Source organism: Micropterus dolomieu, linkage group LG04 (genome assembly GCF_021292245.1).
Source record: "Micropterus dolomieu isolate WLL.071019.BEF.003 ecotype Adirondacks linkage group LG04, ASM2129224v1, whole genome shotgun sequence".
NCBI classification, from domain to species: Eukaryota; Metazoa; Chordata; class Actinopteri; order Centrarchiformes; family Centrarchidae; genus Micropterus; species Micropterus dolomieu.
Window position 1 is genome coordinate 32857121 of NC_060153.1, and position 19426 is coordinate 32876546.

The following is a 19426-nucleotide window of genomic DNA, read 5'->3' on the forward strand; positions in this document are numbered from 1 at the left end:
GTTGAACAGTTTAGTACTGATCAGGATTCATTATCTGAGGATATCAGGCTTCCTATTCTGTCCAAGTCTGTTTTATCATGAAGTTGTTACTGCCAGCCTGGAGACAAAGGAGAACCAGAAGAAGTTGTCCACAAATCTCATGTTATTGAGAAAGGAAATTTGCTTTGCTCCAAAAAACTGAATTTGTTACTCGTATGACAGGAGAAGAGTTGTTTGTCCACAGGCTCCGAAATACAAGTTATTTCTTCATGTTAATGCTACTGTTGCATTGTGCTCTACTACTGTAGACAGGTTGTACGGTTTTATTTTTCTGGGTGTTTTCATTCTGCAGTATGTGATGTCTACACAGACAACCGTCCGTTCAAGCCACAGTTCTTCTAGAATGAAGTCAATAAAACGCCAAAACTGACTGCTCAATGGACAGAAGTAAATTTATTGGGCTGAACAGAAGAAGTTACAGTAATCCTGGTTTCTGATTGCCGTCAGGTTCAAGTTAGTTTGTGATCACCACTCAGGTTTGAAGCAAAAAGATCACACACTTCAGGTCACCTCCATCATGCTTTGTGTCTGTTTACAAGAGTTTTTCATTTTGTTGTTCATTTTGTTCTACAAAAACGAGAGATGCTCTTTATCGGCCCTGATGTCAACCTGCTATGTTGATCAGGTATGGAGCGAGGAAGTGGGATTGTTGTGTACCTAAAGACGAGAACGAGCTTCTCAATCTTTCTGTGAAAGAGATGACTCAGGGTTTTATTGAGCATGAAGAAATAAAAGGATTATTTTATTAAATAAAGGCGATTCATTCTTTTTCACTCAACGTCTCTGACTTTACACTGCAGAAGCAGCATTCTTATCTTTTATCCTGTTGTGTCCTAAATATGTGATCACACCCTCTGACTATCTAATTACACTAATGAAATGTTTCAAATATTGTCCATTCATGAAATAGTTTATTTTAAATACAACCATTTTTAAGACTAATATGTCACTAAGGTCAAACAGCTTTAGATTTCTTTCAGCTGTAAAGGAGCTGTAGTGTCAGTGTGTGGACGTCCTCTAAAGCTTTGGTCCGACTGTTAAATGCCAAGATAATTTACAGTTAACTTTCTTCACAGAGTAAAGCTTCTGTTTAACATCGAGCTCAAGCGCTGACACTGGAAAACAGAGGATTTGGAGCCAAACGAGGAACACCTACAGGGCAATCTACAGGGCACAGTAGATGCAGGTTGCAACTTTTAATACCTTAAAGGGTGAACTTACAATGAATGAGGCAGGAAGTCTAAAACAAAGCACAAACAAATCCAGAACAGCATAGCATATGCAATCCATCCACAAGAACGAACAAAATAAAGTAATAAAAAAAGTAATTTGACAAATACGAGGAAGCAAAAGATCTGTCTGGAATACTAGAACGCTGACGAAATGCAACGACAACTAACAATGATAAAACACTGACTTAAATACACAAAGAGGGAGGTGATTAATGAAACACGCGTGGAATTAGGGTGGGGCAAACAATCAACCAAGGAACATAAAGACAGGAAGCAACGCTACGCAGGACACACAAGGAAGGATAGTTTCAAAATAAAACAGGAAATCACAAAACTCCAAAGCCCTAAAAGTCCAGTTGTCAAGGGACCAAACAGGTCAGGTGTGAAAGTTTCGTCAAGAGTTGATTGACAGGCTTTCGTGTTAGAAGGAATTGTCAGGGTCACAGGTGAATTCAGGAAACAAAGGGGAGCAGACAAGAGACAACCAGGTATTTGGACCCAAACGCAGAACACTCGGGCAGAGCAGGTTCAGTTCAAGGATTTATTGAACAAATCAACATGAACAAAGATTTACAACCTGGTGATGAGGTAGCCAAAACAAAAAAACCAACAAAAAAAAAACCAACAGGTAAGCAGTCCAACAAAGAAACAACTTCAAAAAAAAGGTACAACCAAGACTCCAGAGTCCGGCAGAGTCAGGATCCAAGGGATTCACAGACAATCTAACACTGGGAAAATGGCTGGACACAAGTCCAAAGACATCGACAAACTGGGTGAGGGAACTAGACAAACTAAAAACCCAAGAGGACGCTGTAACGAGACACAGGTGAAATTAATCAGGAAGGAGCAACCAATTAAACCAGCGGGAAAACACAAGAGCAGGAAGTGAAGTGAAAGGAGAGGAGAGGCAGGTAGCAAAGACTTACCAAAAGAAAACAGCAAATACCAACACTAAACCCAAAACCATAACAATCGAAGGGCAGTAAATATACTGTAACTGCAGGGCTGGTGAGGGAAAGTGGAAACAGGTGAAAGTGAAAGTCTGAGGTCATCTGGTGGAAGGATGGAGAATGTCGCTGGAAGGAACAGGTCTCGGTGTCACCGTCAGGGTCTGCAGACTGTAATCTTTGTCCTTCTGTAGATCCGACAGCAGCTGCAGAGCCGAGTCTCCTGGATGAGACTTGCTCAGCTCCAGCTCTCTGAGGTGCGAAGGGTTCAACCTCAGAGCCGAGGCAAGACACTCGCAGCTGCTCGCTGTGCACTCCGACAACCTGACAGAGAACAACTGTTTTAATAGTCACATTAACAACTTTAATTTTGGCTGTCAGGTGTCTCAAAGTCGTACACGTGGACACCTCAAAGATAGTTAAGGTCTGTTGCGCTTTTCCTTTACTGTTCGGTCTCCTGTGGTGAACCCCAAGGTTCCATCTTAGGCACCATTTTATTTTTAATACACTGTACATGCTTCCACTGCTGTCTGCTTTTGGAAAATACATCCTTTTTCGTTTATATGCAGATGACATGCAGCTATACTCGCACATGACTTTTCTCCAGCTTAATGAGAGAAAGTCCTTATTATCCTCATTTTTCTTGGGCCTTTGTCTCCAAGTTTCTGAAATCTGGGTGCAATTTTCTGAATCAGCATTACAATTTGACAAACTAATAAATTCTGTCATTAGCAGTAGCATTTCCCACATCAGGCTGATGGTCATAGGCTTTTTTTATTTCAGAGTCCATTGGTCTTCTCTAACTCGCCCACAGCTGCTTCATAACTCCGCAGCAGGACTCCACTGGTACCAAGATGAGAGACCATATCTCCCTGGTACTGGTCTCCCTTCACTGGTTACCAGTAAAATATAGAGTTGTTGTTAATATTCTTGAGTTTGTTTTCAAATCTCTGCATGGATTGGCATCATCTCCTCAATCCAGATTCCCTGATCAGTTCCTCCTCCTGATCAAAAGCCAAAAGGTGACCGAACTTTTTCCATTGCTGCTCCAAGACTGTGGAACAGTTTATTCTAACTATCAGATCCTCCACATCTAACGCCACTTTTAAATCCCGGTTTGAGGCCCACTTGTAACATTTGATGCCAAAATCCCCTTAATTATTAATACAACAAAGATGTCTGTTACAGTTATTTCCATTTATTTCCCTTCTCTAAAGCACTTTGGCCAATACCTGTTGTTTTTTATAAATGTGCTCCGTAAAAAAGTTGGACACTGTGGGGAGTATAAAGCCAGATACTTGCGTCTAGCGTTACAGAGGTGATAACAGGTGAAATCCAATGCACAACTGTAAATCAAAACTTCTGTCAACCCCTTATGTTGATCATAAATCCAGCTTTAGCTTTCAGTGGTCCCATTAAAGATAATCCATAATACTATTTTTTTATGCATGGCTTTATATGACCTATTGGCTTCTCCTTTCATTGTATTGTACAGTACATGTCGTACTTAGAAGTTTCGTTTGGTGACCAGAATTACAGAAAAGACTCACCTCAGTATCTGCAGTCCACACTGGGGTTTCCGCAGCCAATCAGAGAGCAGCTTCACACCCTGGTCCTTCAGCGAGTTGTAGCTCAGGTCGAGCTCTTTGAGAGCAAAGGAGCAGCTGAGGGCGAAGGTCAAAGACCGGCAGCAGGCTTCCGTTAACGTGCAGCATTTCAGGCTTAAAGGAGACAAATAAAAAAAGTTTTCAGATCATAGTTTTTGTTTCTGAAAGATTCTTTAACAAGGGAGGAATTCAACCAAATGGAGCCCTGACTGAGGCAACGACAGATTTCTTATGTTTTTTTAAACTAATTGGATAAATGTTTGAGTTTTATCTGTAAATTCACACTGTTGTCGATGTTTTTTGTGGTTTGGTCTGTCTGAACATTTTGTCCAGAGTATCACACAAACACCCGGCCAGGTTATAAACCATGTTTGTGTCCTGCAGATTGTGGTGGTTGAATACATGAAAACCATCTCTGCACACCTGAATGTGTGTGAAAGTGTGATGAAGGCCACAAAACTCACTTTAGTGTCTCCAGTTGACAAAGTGGCTCTGCCAAGAACTCAGAAAGGTGTTCGACACCAGCGTCTTGAAGTTTATTTCTCGCCAGATCCAGAACTCTCAGGTGGGCGGGGTTTGACTTCAGACTGGAAGCCAGCGCAGCACAGACGCTCTCTGTGAACCGACAGCCCGCCAGTCTGTTGGAGAAAACAGTTCTAACTTACAGGCGGTAACATGCAGCGGCAGCTCCAGACCCTGACCTCTGACCTCTGACCCAGTGGCTCAGTTTTTCATGTGGGATGGACGACTTAACACTGATGTCATTCAAATCAGGACGTATTTGTCAACCTGCCAGCTGCTCTGTCCCCCTGTATATGGAAATACCACGGACGTGCTCCATAAATGACAGACACTCGCTTCTAAAGCATGACAGAAAAAATGAAGTTTCAGCCATCTGGATGATTTAAAGTGTAGCAAGTCATCTTTTCTGATCTGACCAATCAACAGTGAAGTGAGTGCTGAAGTGCTGCAGTTCCCGTGTGCTGTGTTTTGAAGAGAATCAAACTGTGGATGAACTCGAGGCTGAGAAGAGGGGAATCAGCAGGTTTATGCATTTTAAAGAGCAGATACGCAACACGCTGAGGACGCTTCCCGCTCAGCTCGCTCTCATTGGCTGCTGCGGGGGTTTCTGATCAGAGGCTCCCCCATTCTAAACCAGTTTGAATTTGGGGAGCCTCTGATCCAGTCTGCGACCTTCAGTTTACAGCATGTTTCATGTTACTCAGTGGACTACAGAAGTGGCTGAATGGTTTGGCTCACACTTTTTGGAGTAAGAGACTGAAAATAGAGTCCTTGTTCTGTTTATTGAATTGATTTTGAATTGAGAATCAACTGTATATTAAATAATGACTTCAAGAATTGAAAACAAATCAAATTGCAGGATTCCCTGGCTTCATCACCAACTAGCTGGCAAAGCCCCAGACCTCTGCACCTATTCTTGCAACATGAGAGTCTTCATGGCAGAGGCCCCACATCATTCCTTCAGGCTGCGCCCAAACAGAACTGATGCCTTGGCCAAAGCTGTAGGCTCGCTGTACTCAGGCCTGGCTGGTTGTTTGATTGTTACCTGAGGTCTAGGACCTTACTATTAAGATTCTTTGAAGTATGAGGACCGTCTCACCTCAGTGTTTCCACTCTGCAGTTTGGATCCTTCAGCAGAGCAGCGATCTCCATCACTCCGGCGTCCTCCAGGATGTTCCCTCCCAGATCCAACTCCCTCAGCTGGGCGGGTTTGGAAGCCAGAGCTGAGGCCAGAGCTGCAGCACACGCCTTTGTTAAGTCTGTCCTATAAAGCCTTTACAAAAATAGTAAATGTTTTTTATTCTTTTCAGTTGCCACATGGATCCTCTCTGTGACTTTTAGGTGATCGAGTTAAAAACCTGGTGCATGTTTTGTAGCCGTCTGCATTATTGGCGTCTACCTGGCTGACAGTTCCCCTGCCTGGAGTGGCAGCTGCTGTTTTGCCTCAGTTTAGTTTAGTTAGTAGGATTTTAATCATTGTTAATCATTAGTAGTATAAATTGGCTGCAGTGCCTCAAGGCGGCACTCCCTGTTGGTTTGCTGGTATTTTAAAAATATAGCCAATTGGTCTATTGTTTTGATTTCTTTCATTTGTTTTTCATTTTTAACCATCCTCTTTCCAGGCACTTCCAGTTATCAATGATCTAACTATTAATTAACTATTACTTACTTCGGTCAGTGAACTAGCCTTTGCTAAACTGGGGTTTTAGTCAAAGTACAAATAAAACATTTCCTGGGGTGGAAGTCCCCACAAGGCGTTGTCTGTCGGATTCTGTTGGTGATTCCTCCTCGACCGCCACCACCCCTTGCCACAAAAGTAAATGTTTAAATAAGCTTAGAGCAATTCGAAGTACACAAAAAGAGAAAACTGATTCATAAGGTGTCACTCTCTGCGTCCATTTCAGAGATAATGGTCAGAGCTGGGAATGATGTCGCACCCGAGTTGACGGCGTTCCATTTAACAAGTTGGGCAGTGCGGTTCTCCCGACTTTCCAAGTTGGAAGTCCGACTTAAGGGGGCGTTCCCTTTGAAGTTTCCGACTTTGAACTCATAAATTCCGTCTTCCCATGTCAAATGGAACGCACCATAAGGCCAGGTTTAGCCTAGCTTAGCACAAAGACTAGAAGCTAGGGGAATCTGCTAGCCTAGCTCCATCGAAAATAAGAAATTACTTGATTACTTGTTGTCCATCTGTAGTCGTCTGGGTTTAGGTCACAGTGGAGAGTTAATAGTGGTAGGTTTTCCTTTAAAGCCCTAATGATTTGAACACAGAGTCTTACCTTCCCCACAGCTTACCATAATCTCTCCAGCTGGCAGTCAGGATGCTTCAGAAAGCCACAGAGCTGAGAGACTGTCTGAGCTCCAAGACTGTTCCTGCTCAGGTCCAGGTTTTTCAGGTGGGATGGGTTCAAGCTGAGAGCTGAAGCCAGAGGTTTCCCTGTGATGCCGCACTTACACAACCTGCAGACAGAAGAGACACCTGACTCAGCTGCTGGTAAGGTGGCCATGATCAGGGCAAAAGTTCCTCTTTACACAATAACCTTATGGACAGGTTGCTGGGACACACGCCGATCCCTTCCCTGCTCTCCAGAGCACGAACCCTTTAGAGTTCAACAGGACCCCGTGTCTTTTCCCAACCCGAGCTCACTCCCAAGTTGTCACATATGGACGCATGGTCAAGACCAGTTGGTGTCACCAGTTTGTAACACACAGGGGAGCCCCTTTGCGTCATAGCTCAGTGCTCTGGGCGAAGTGTCACTTTTTAATGCTAAAGGTGGGTATTGGATATTTAACAGAAAAGCCTTAGTAAGGTGGTGGCTGGGGCGGATGAAGGGCCAGAAACCGGACATTCAGTCAGGAGACTGGTGTTCGTTTCCCATGTGAAACAAAAACATTGAATTTCTTTTATACATTAGGTTACATCAGTTGCATAAGTTACACACGTAACGTTACTTAAAGTGCGTAAGTTAACTGACGTACGTAACTTAATTATTTAAACCCAAAGATCAATGATCTTTTCCTAAACCTAACAAACTACTTTTGGTGCCTAAACCTGATTAAATTGCCTTGCCGTTGCAAAATTGCGATGTTTCGCAACATTGTTTTGAGCCCAAAACCACACTGAAGGGGTACCCAGGGCGTCAAAAAGGGGTCTTGACCAAGCGTCCATATGTGAGGAGTTGGGAGGCTCCACTGGTAAGACTCAAAGAATAAAAAAAAAATCACATTGATGTTAAAAGGTTACCTGAGGGTTTCCAAAGAGCATTTGTTGAGAACTTCTGAGAGTAGCTCCAGTCCTTCATCATGAAATCTGTTCTCGCTGAGATCCAGCTCCCTCAGGTGGGACGGGTTTGAAGCCAGACCACTGGCCAAAGATTGGCATCCCTTTTTTGTAATGCCACATTCTTTCAGACTTCACACAAAGAGAAACAAAAAGAGTTTGTTATGGGTTACACCAGAAAATAAGTTTGTCAGCCTGATGGTCTCATCAGGCCAGAATCTAAATTGCTGATTTAGATCTTTATGGAATCTGGAGATCATTTCTTTCTCTAACGTAGGAGAAAATATAATGTTACGGAACAGCCAAATATGTCCAGTCTTTCCTTCCAAATGCAGTTCAAATGTTGAATTCATGGTTAACTTCTTTTAGCCTGTGTTTTAGGGATTTAATGATTTCTTGTTTATTCCTGCTGCTGTGAAGCAAGGACAAGTTTCTACACTGTGGACAAAACATTTCTTTGGATAATTATTTATGTTAAATCCTGTTGCAGTAAAACTAAAAGATGTGCAGGGAAACAGCCTCATAAATCGTCTTATCTTTTTCCCAGTACAGTTAAGTTGTGAATGAATGGAGGCAGCCACGAATCAGCTGGTCTTTCTGTGTTGTTGAAATACTGATGTTATTTGAATATTAATCATTAGTTGGTGTTTTATTGATTATGATTATTGAGATAATATTAATCTTGTTGGATAATCATCTTTCATACGTAATGGTCATATTTAATGCTCAGACAAAGTGTGACCAGAGTGCAGCCTGTGTCTTTCAGTCACACGCCCGGCCAGTCAAGCACTTTTGCTAATTGGCCGAAGGGGAAGTTAGGGGGACGACCAGGATCCAAAATAAATCAGACATCCAAACGAGAGACAATGAGGCCTTGTTGGACTCTCACATAAAGTTGATAGCACCTGGGTCCAGGCTCGATAAGAGTAACCTTTATAAGATTTATAAACATAGGAGGCCCGGGTAAGGAGGGCGGCGAGGTGGTTAGCACTGTCGCCTCACAGCAAGAAGGTCGTTGGTCGTTCTGGGCCTTTCTGTGTGGAGTTTGCATGTTCTCCCTGTGTCTGCGTGGGTTCTCTCTGGGTGCTCTGGCTTCCTCCCACCGTCCAAAGTGTGACTGGTTGTTTGTCTATGTGTGGACTGGCGACCTGTACAGGGTGGACCCCGCCTTGCGCCCGATGTCATCTGGGATTGGCTCCAGCCCCCCGCGACCCTGTACGCAGGATAAGCGGTTGACGATGGATGGCCCGGGTAAGGAGGGCCTGATAAGTGTAGGAGACTAGATTTGTGAATATAGAGGGACCCTTGCGAGAAAGCTGCAGCTCTGAAGGTCACCATGTGATCCAGCACACGAACTTGTGCTTGCGTTGATGTTACCTCTCTTTTGTCTTATGCACACACACTTTCTATTAATATCAAGATGATGTCTTATTTCTGATTTCAGTCTTATTTCTTTAGCGGTGTTGTAGGGTAGAACACACTATTGTTTAAATATGTAATATGTGTGGATGTGGAGGAGCGAGACGGGACAAAAACAAATGTAATGCAGAGTTTGAGGAGTCTGCTCCCGGGAGCGGCTCGGATACTAAACTCGAGCTCATTTTAGATGCGTATCAGAGTTGATCTGCTTCTATATTAAACGACTGAAAACGCACATCGAGTGGCCGTTCACGTACACTGAGCATGTGCGTGCCGGTGTAAACAGGAGGCTGATGGTCTACTATGCAGCTGCAGGAGATTTGGAGAAAGAATAAAGTTCTACAGACGAAGAACCACAGCAGAAATTTCTTTGCATGGACCGACAACAAGGTGGAACTGTTACTGAGTGTAACACAGGAGCACAAAGACTGTGGCGGCAGCTAGGGTTTGGCTCTAGCCCCCCGCGACCCTGCACGGATAAGCGGTTACAGATAATGGATGGATAATGAATAATAATGGATAGTTTGAACTTGATGAGATGTCATTCATAACAGAAATGAACACACCGATGGAACAGCCAGGGTTCAGAAACTTGACCCAGACTGGAGGAGCCTGGGGATCAAACCTCCGATTAATGGGCAAACCGCTCTACCCCCTGTGCCACAGTGTCCCACAGTCAAACACACTCATACTGTACATCTGGATGCTCCTACCAGAGTCTCTGGAGTTTGCAGGCGGGACTTTTTAGACCCTCAGAGAGCAGAGCTATTCCAGAGTCCTGCAGTTTATTTCGGCTCAGGTCTAAGTCCTCCAGACCCGACAACTCCAAACTGAGCACAGATGAAATATACCTGCAACATCTGTCAGTGAGGCTGCAGTCGCTCAGCCTGAAGTGAAAAACAAAGTGACCGTTAACATTGTGGTCTGACGCAGCCTGAGAGCTTCAGAGCAGTCGGGTTTCTCGAGGCCAAATACTTACAAGGCCGTCTTAGATGCTTTGAGCACGGGCAGCAGCCTCTCCAGAACCTCATCTGATCCAGAGTATTTCTTCAGGTCAAAGACGTCCAGCGCTTCATTGGAAACAAGCAGCACAAATGCCAGAGCTGACCAATGTGCAGGAGAGATTTTACTAACATCTCTAGAGCTCTGGTACTTCTGGACTTGATCCACCAGGGTACGGTCACCCAACTCATTTAAACAGTGGAACAGATTGATGCTCGTGTCGGTGTAAGACAGTTTCTTGATCTTCTCGTGAATGTAGGCGATTGTCTCGTGGCTGCTCAGCGGACGTCTTCCTTTAAATCTAAATGCTTTCTGAAGAAGCTCCTGGTTTGTGTCCTTTGACAGGCCGAGCAGGAAGCGCAGGAACAAGTCCCACTGTCCATAACTGCTGACCAAAGCCATATCCGTGGCGTTCTTGTGGAGGAAGATGAGAGGAAGTTCTCCTCTCTCCGATGCTTTCACACTTGTCTGGCTGGGAAGCAGATTTTCTCCGCGATCTATGAAGGTCTCCAAAACATACAGAGCGGCGAGGAACTCCTGGACACTTAAATGTATGAACGAGTAAACCTCCTGTTTGTGAAGACCATATTCTTTTCTTATGATCTCTGTACAAACTCCAGAATAAACTGCAGCTTGTTCCAGACTAATTTCACAACTCTTCAAGTCATTCTCACAGAAGATTATGTTGCCCTCCCGTAGCTGTTCAAATGCCAGCTTTCCCAGCTTCATGATGACACCTTTGTCCGTTTTACCATCCTGATAATCTTTGAGCTTCGTCTGGATGATCAGGAAGTGTGTGTACATTTCACTCACAGTCTTGGGCAGCTCACCTCGCCGGTTTTCTGTCAGGAGACTCTGGAGAGCCGTGGCTGAAATCCAGCAGAACACAGGGATGTGGCACATGATGTACAGACTTCTCAACGGCTTTGAATGAAGATGATCTAAGATCTTCTGAGCCACATCCTTGTCGCTGACTTTCTTCCGGAAGTACTCGTCCTTCTGCTCGTCGTTAAATCCTCGTACCTCCGTCACCCTGTTGATGTACTCGGAGGGAATCCTGGTGGCGGCGGCGGGTCTGCTTGTGATCCAGACCGAGGCTTTGTGCAGCAGTTTCCCTGTGATTAAGTTGGTCAGGAGGACGTCTACTGTTGTGGCCTTTGTGAGACTGCGGCACATCTCGTTTTTCTCAAAGTCCAGAGGGAATTTGCTTTCGTCCAGCCCGTCAAAGATGAACAAAACACTTGAATTGTTGTAGTCTGATGTTTCCAAATCCTTCACTTCTTCAAAATAGTAATTTATTAACGTTACAAGACTGTGAGAGTTATCTTTTATTAAATTTAAGTCTCTGAATGTGAACGGAAATATGAACGGAGTAGTTTGGTTGGCTTCTCCTGCGGCCCAGTCATAAATGAATTTCTGCACAGCCACAGTTTTTCCAATGCCGGCGATTCCCTTCGTCAGAACTCTCTGTGGAGGACTCTCTTCGTTTGATAACGGTTTAAAAATGTCATTGAGGTGGATTTTCCTCTCCTCACTCGTACACCTTTTACATTCTAACTCAATCACTTCGTGTTCACTGTTTACCTCCCCGCTGCCTCCTTCTGTGATGTAAAGCTCGGTGTAGATCTTGTTTAAAGGAGTCGATGACCCATCGTCCTTTGTGACTTGAGACAGATTTTTTGTTATGTTTTGAAGATAAGATTTTAGCTCAGCTTGGCACCGTTGGATGTTTCCTGAAAGATGAATTAAAAAAAAGGTCAAAATAATTTACTTTAGCTTGGTTTCAATAGCAGAAGAGCCTTTTCTTTCATTTGGTCATTTTATGTCTTTGAACAGCACAATACCTTCAGTTTTGGGAGAAACGGCATTCGTCTGGTCTGTCCTGTCAGGAGGTTGGACTGAAACAGAAACATGCAACATCTCATTTTGGTGGGTACATTTTAAGCATTTTAAGTACATAATGAATCATAAATAATGTATTTATTTGATTTATAAATTCAGGGTATACATTTACCGTATGTGTTGGTGACATTGACGGTTAGATTGGCATCCCCTTTCGCATCAATACCCGTAAACTGAGGTGTGATGATGAGACTTCCATGATCAGCGGTCAGTGGTGAGCGTCCTGCTTCCCTCTGAGTTTCAGCTGATTGAAAAGACAAAATAATCAGGGATTTTCTCGACCAACAGAACTAAGAAACTTAAACACGTTTCCTTTCACATTTTCAGGAGGGTTTTTTTTTGGGGGGCCAACTTCTTCCGTACGGTACGACCCCTCGGAGAATCAACACCTTGACACAGTGGAGGGGTTTGAAAACCTCCATGACCCTGGTAGGGCTACCCAAGGCCCAGAACTCAGAGACCAGGGCCCTCTGCTGCAGCCAGGCCTGGGAGGGGGTTGATTCCCTGGTGGCTGGACCGACACAAGGCTGGATGTAAGGGTTGGGCCTTGTCTTGCTGAGCCCAGACTATGAAAGTTGGGTCTAAGGACGTCAGCTTTCTGGTGGGGAGGGAGTTGGTGTGGGAGGTGGAGCAGAACCAACAAGAGTTAGTCGACTTTACCTCTACGCACAAACCAACTGGAACCAAAACTATGGATAGGGTCTGACCGTAGTGGTAAAAGGTTCCCGGTGTGGGGGTACTTGTGAGCCCCCGGCTGAACAACAGGGCCGTCTCTCTGTGACTGAGGGTTTCTAAGGGGAAGGAATCTGCCTGGGGATTCTACAGTAACATTATTGAGCAACAACTTCAGAATTTGGTCCAGCTTCGCGATACTTTGTGGAAAAAAATAGCTGGCTACTCTAAAAAGTCACATGATTTTGAAAATAGCCATCCCATCCATAAACTACTGGGAATGCAGTTGAACTGGCAGCATGTCATCGTAAGAGATGAAGACACCGAGTTGTTTTGTGTCCTCTATACGTATTGTGGGTGGACAGAATACCAAGAACACCTTCCAAATTAATGAAATCTAATATTTAAAACATAAAAATGACAACAAAAACGTTTAAGCTTCAAAAAGCGAAGGGAAGTGCTTATTCCAGAACTATTGCTGTGTGTTGGGATGGATTACTGTTTCACCCTGCAGGCTTCATTATTATAGACCAATGTTTCACTGTGTGGTTTTGATCATTCCATTAGGTTGCAGCTAGGTGAAGGTTCCCATGGGAAAGACGCTCAGAGTTTTCTTATCCGACTGTCCTTGTTGGGACTTCATCTCAGGACAGTTGGTCCCTTCCTCCCTGAGACAGCTGCGTAATATAAAGTCACCTGTTTCTTCTCTGGCTCTTTGTCTTACACTGCAGAGTGTTTGCACTCTGTCTGTCTGATCCTTTGCAAAGAATAAAACCCTTAAAAAGACGTCTGGATTGAATTCTTTATTTCAGGAGACTCACTAAAGGAAAGAGTCGGCATGTGAGCTGTGTCGGCTGTGTTCAGACCTGCTTGAGCTCTTAAACAGGAAAACCACAGAAACAAAAACCTGCCGCTGAGTCACAGTTTGTGTTTGCGCACTTCTGAAACCTCGCAGCACAATAGTTATCACAAATGAATGAAAGGCTGATAGTAAGAACCATTTGCCCTCATTGGACCAGGAAGTTTAACTTGAGATAATTAGATTGAAAATATAAAATATGCTTTCTAATTTGGTTCAAGTTCCTGGTGGTCTCACACACACGAAGTCAACTATATGTTTTGCTTGTTTGCTTGAGTTTGTTTTCACATTAATCTGCTGTTTCTATCTTTAAGTTGCAGATTTGCACAGAGTACAAAGTACTGAAAAATAAAAGGAACCAGACAGTTGCTGCATTGATTAAACAGGAAGTGTGTTAAATTCATTAAACAGCTGAAACAGGTCTGAAACGCCTCCTGTGTAGACTTGATGGTTCCTTTTCTTTTAACGGAGATCCAGAGTGCAAATATTTATCTGACATTTGCAAACTCAGACTTTCTGTAAAAGCATTTTATTTACATGTATTTGTCTTCATGGAGACCAAAAGCTGTGACATTATATCTGAACATCTTTGGACCTGTTTTTGTTCCACAGTGATCAGAATAACCCTCCTCAGACGGGCTGACAGGTTAGTTTTGTTTCCGCCTTCCTGTCCAAACAGGTTGAGTCTTGTTAAGTTTCACAGTTAGTCATCACAGTCTCATTGTGGACTTTCTATTTTTGACAGAGCTGAACACTCACTATGACCGTTTCTACACAGAAGCGAGCTCATAAACCAAGTGTTAACATGGAATGCATCTTACCACACTGTGATGTTACAGGAACAACGTCCCGGCCAGCCGAGTTTCCCATCCTGCATCCTTTCACCCAGCTCCTCTGACCTCACGAGTAAAGAACAAACACTGCACAGAAAATAGTTACAAGGAACTGAAATAAAAGTAGTGGCTTTCTGTCAAACGGTTTATAAAATACTAATTTTAAAAGTTTTCCTTTAAGCCCAGTTAATTTTAATGAGCAAAAAGGTCAGAAACTAAAGTCAGAAGTTGCTTCCTTCACTTTCCACCTGAGCTTTCTGCCTAGATTTGCCTTTAATAATGTAACCAGGAAGTGATTTTGCTTTGTGGTAACGCCCATTTTATTCATCAGAGTGAACTGAGATAATATACCATAAATTATAAAGTAAAGTTGGTGCATTTTTACTCATTACACATCATTCTTTGGATACTACCATTATGGAAAGCACGATAACTCCCCACCCCTGAAACCAAACCTGGAATTAATGGCATAGAAGAAATTTGCATCGCTACCACATGAAGGTCAGAGTGATCAGGATGGTTGGTGTGTTTGAGACTTTGCAGTAGATGAAATTGAACGTGTTCACCACTTAAAGGGCCGGTGAACACCGTGAATGTGACGTGAGCGACATCTGCTGGTGAAATAGTGCAATCAATGAAAACATTTCCCAAAAGCTGAGACTTCATTTCCTACAGTGTTCAGACGATTGAGTCAAAGGAAGGGAGGATTTAGAGGAGGGTGGAAACAAGGGAAGGTAGGAAAGGTAGGAAAGGAGACGCTGAACATGTTTGTTGAGGCATGTTCAGGTGAAGAGAAAATTCATTTGGACGCCTGCCATCAGCTTTAAGCTGTGGTTTTGGGTCTGTCGAAGTGTAACCGAGGCAAAGAGTGACGGGTTCAAACCCCCAAATAGCTAACTAACAGTTGCCGTAGGTTCCCGACAATTAAGATTCAGAGACATGAGTTTCGACTGGAAGGAGGACTTATTTTAATATATGAAAAAATAAATAAAATTAAAAAAAACCAACAGGTTTTTGGGCAATTTCATTCATTACACAAGCTCAAACCACCACCAAGATGTAGATGCCAACGCTGCCAGAAACACTCAAGGATAAAAGCAACCTGAGCATCTACAGAAGCCGGACATGCAGGAAGTTACCTGTGGGCCGCCCGGGTGCCTTGACACACTACATACAGCTGTCATACACTCACCAACACATGCAGTGAAGGGGAAAGGGGCTCCCAAAAGCCACCACCCTGTCCGTCAGGCTGATGAACTGAGGGAAATCATATAGCCAAACAAAAACAAAAAGGGACAATGGCCACCCCCGTAGCAGACCTTATCATCAGCAGGCAAAAACATTCACAGGGCCCATCCACCTGTAACGGTCTCATAAAATAAGATACAGAAGTACAAGCACAAATAGCAGCAGTTGATCAGGCAGGTAAAACAGCAGCAGCTATACAATCCTAAAGTTACAAGAATGTAATTACTTTAGTATTTATTTATTTTTTAACAAACCATACCTGCTAAATACCTTACAGATGATATTTACCTCACAACCCAGCTCTGACTCGTTTAGGGCCACTGCCATGTACGATAAGTCATGTGATCAAAGGCCACCTGTAAACACACAATCTAATAAACCAGCATAGCTCTACTAGATAGCATCTTTTTACCTCAGGGTTATCGACCTCCAGTGCCTCCTCTGCTGTGGACTTTAGCACGACAGGGTCTGGACGACAAGTGGCTTAAAATGCCTGTGATGAAAACAAATTAAAACACGTTCACATGAGTTAACATATTGTCGGCCTTGACGCATGACTTCTAGAAGACCTACCTGCTCCCTCACTGGATCACGATGGCCACAGAGAGATCCTGAGTGCTCCCTGTAAATCACCTGTTAGAGATCCACAGGTGTGCGCCTGCTTCTGGAGAGAGAGGGGGTGGAGCTTCCCTGAGAGGTTGCAGCTGATTGGGGCATTACTAGACCAAAAGCCCGCCTGTCACCCCATCACAGTAAAATGATACTTCCTCGAGTGTCTTGTGTTACTGTACTTTTAGCCTTTGTGAGTTTTCTTTCATGGTTTCTCAAGTGTAGAAAAAGGGAAACTAAGACTAGGACTCAAACTCAGGTCAACAAACAGAACAAGTTCAGTTCTTAAGAGGTTTATTAATAATCCAACACTGGGGTGGGGGCGGGGGGTTAGGGTTAACGTCTCATTCTAAGGTAAAAACATAATGGTTTATTATGGAAGGTCTTTACACACCACTGAAAACATAGTTATGGATCTTATATTGCATTTCTGTCTGTAGATCCTCAGAAATATTACAGACTGGTCCTTTAAATACACAAGGGAGGTAATTAACAAGTCACAGATGGAGCAAACCATCAAACCAGTGGGAAAAACACAAGAGCAGGAAGTGAAGTGACCAGAGACAAGAGGAGAGTATAATACCAAAGTAATACAGGAAACTAGCAAGTGACGTTTCTACCCGTGGGTTTTAGCCATCTCGTTAGCGCGTCCGCCTCCCGTATCCAAGGTCTCCTGTTGAGTCAGGACGGTGCAACAGTACAACCAAAACAAAAACGGATTTCCTGCCCGTTTGTCTGCCCTGCAGTATATAGTGCCGCTCACTTATACTGTTGCGATGAAGTTATTGTCTCAGGAGGAGGCTCATGCTGAATGTTCATCAAGCTGACACAATTATTCGGTCATGACGAAGAAAAGTTCAGGGCCAGTTAAAAACCCAAAACTTCTCTCCACCACTTTAAGAAGCTCACCAAATGATCAGTAACTTGGAGACCAAAAAAAATCTCTAAAACCGGCTAAAATCGGTGCAAAAGAGTTTTTATTCTACTAAAAGACAAAAACCCAAGTTGCATCCTAGCAGGGCCGAGTTCGGCACAGACAAAACGTTTTTCAACAGAAACGGTGGGTCCCTGAACACCCTGTTGTGAACGCAAGCGCAATGCATTTCCCTGCCTTCTTAACGCCGTTGTGTTTACAAACTCTTCACAGATGACTGGATAACACCTGAGACACGCCCACCAAACGTGAGAAAACATATCTCGTAGCCTGTTGTGGAACGTTGCAGGGAAACGTGTAGTTCAATCTGAAAATGTTGCAAACCGGTGCAAACCGAGATTGAACTCGCCCCAGGCGTCAGGCCTAAGTGTGCAGTTAACAAACGCCTCCTTTTTATAATCCTCAATCTCCGCCCACTTAGGCGACATTTTTACTCCTCCTTGATGTTTGCTGACCGCACCCTGACTGGCCTGTTCCGATGGTGAATTTCTTAGTCTGTGCTGACATCTAGTGGCAGCTTTAGTGTACTGTTTTACTCAAATCTTTATTAATCATTTTTAGTGAACTGTTTTTAACTATAAATAACATGGTTTTTATGTTTTGAATGCTCTCATCCTAACATTCACCATTAGAACCTCTGGAAGGTCAAAATCATATTTTTTCAAAGACACACATGCATAATTTTACACCATTAAAACTTCAACAAACAAGATTCCATTTTCTAAAAAGACTAACAAATTTTCTGGGGAAACAATCATGTTTTCTGATCTTCTTAACATGTTTTCTGGTTATACAACAATCATTTTAAATCAACTATGGTGCTTTTAAGACCCTACTGCAATATCGTGTTTTATTATATTTCACAAACCAATGTTTCCCCTTGCAGTCTTATTAGTAATTTTCCACTCTCTAAGGGTTTCCTTGAAACTTCTATTTCTTGGCATAAACAATCAGCTGTCTGTTGCTCAGCTACGTGGACTATTTTATGGCGTTACCGCGTGTGTTCTTCAGGCAGATACTCGTTATATTGATGCATCGGGCACGTATCTCTCTCTGTTCTCTGGCCTTTCTGCAACTCAGTGAACAGATACTTCTTATCTGTCTCTGGCCCTTGACCCAGAGTACAGACTGCTTATAATATATAATAAATAATATAATATAATAAACATGCAGAGAGAATGATTTAACGTTACATCATTAACACAATAATCACACTCAAACTATATCAAACTATAATATAAACTATCATTAAGATAACAATTGCTTTAAGGACAAAAAATATACACAACATGTCCCGCCCTAATTAGTTTCACTTGTGTATTTAGTCTGTGCCCTCTCCTTGTTTTTTGCACGTCCCAGTGTCCTCTTGTGCTTTAGGATTTTTCTGTCTTGCCTTTTGGCTTAGGGAGCTTTCACACCTGAAAGTCAGCAACAAGGTCCCAACCAAAGTTCATGTTTTGAAACATTTTGATACATTCGGTGAGTTTTGGTTTGGTTTCACGCTGCAACTCTGCGACCGCACTAAAGGACTTTTCATGACACACTTAGGGTTAGGTTTGCCAACTGTCCCGTATTAGCTGGGACATCCCTTATATTAGGCCTAATTGAGTTGTCCCATACGTGACCTTTATTGTCCTGTTTTTTGATTATACTATGCTCAGGGTGTGAACTACGGGGGAGCTTAGCTCCTCTTAATAAGACATCAGCTCCCTTAAAAGCATGATTTTTGATATTTTGGGGGGGTCTCTAAAATATTGACAGCATGCTTTATTGACATTAATCTCTATATTTCTCTGTCGTCACGGATCCGTGCGTAAAATCAGGAGCGTCAGACTTCATCCAGCCAGAGGGAACGATCACCGACTGTCCTCACCACTTCCTCTCCTGTCTCCGGTCCTCTCCTGTCTCCGGTCCTCTCCTGTCTCCGGTCCTCTCCACTTCCTCTCCTGTCCCCGGTCCTCTCCACTTCCTCTCCTGTCCCCGGTCCTCTCCACTTCCTCTCCTGTCCCCGGTCCTCTCCACTTCCTCTCCTGTCTCCGGTCCTCTCCACTTCCTCTCCTGTCCCCGGTCCTCTCCACTTCCTCTCCTGTCCCCGGTCCTCTCCACTTCCTCTCCTGTCCCCGGTCCTCTCCACTTCCTCTCCTGTCCCCGGTCCTCTCCACTTCCTCTCCTGTCTCCGGTCCTCTCCACTTCCTCTCCTGTCTCCGGTCCTCTCCACTTCCTCTCCTGTCCCCGGTCCTCTCCACTTCCTCTCCTGTCCCCGGTCCTCTCCACTTCCTCTCCTGTCCCCGGTCCTCTCCACTTCCTCTCCTGTCCCCGGT

The 19426-nt window shown here is 43.7% G+C and overlaps 1 protein-coding gene across 3 annotated transcripts; it reads right to left on the bottom strand.

Annotated features, from left to right (window-relative positions):
* Nucleotides 1–417: 417 nt before the first annotated feature.
* LOC123970369 (NACHT, LRR and PYD domains-containing protein 12-like) lies at nt 418–16271 on the bottom strand. 3 transcript variants are annotated; one of them, XM_046048381.1, is made up of 14 exons: nt 16136–16266; nt 15975–16055; nt 15507–15674; nt 14303–14401; nt 12063–12194; nt 11893–11946; nt 10026–11781; nt 9760–9933; nt 7592–7759; nt 6643–6807; nt 5447–5620; nt 4290–4463; nt 3769–3939; nt 418–2542 (listed from the first exon to the last, which is right to left on the bottom strand). In XM_046048381.1, the coding sequence occupies exons 4-14, from the start codon at nt 14349–14351 to the stop codon at nt 2320–2322; spliced, it is 3240 nt and encodes a 1079-aa protein (XP_045904337.1). In that variant the 5' UTR covers nt 14352–14401; nt 15507–15674; nt 15975–16055; nt 16136–16266; the 3' UTR covers nt 418–2319. The 3 variants fall into 3 exon arrangements, 2 of the variants coding, with proteins under 2 accessions (XP_045904337.1, XP_045904338.1); XM_046048382.1 differs by lacking the exon at nt 15507–15674; XR_006824949.1 differs by lacking the exon at nt 418–2542 and having other exon boundaries at nt 3799–3939; nt 5447–5582; nt 16136–16271.
* Nucleotides 16272–19426: the final 3155 nt, after the last annotated feature.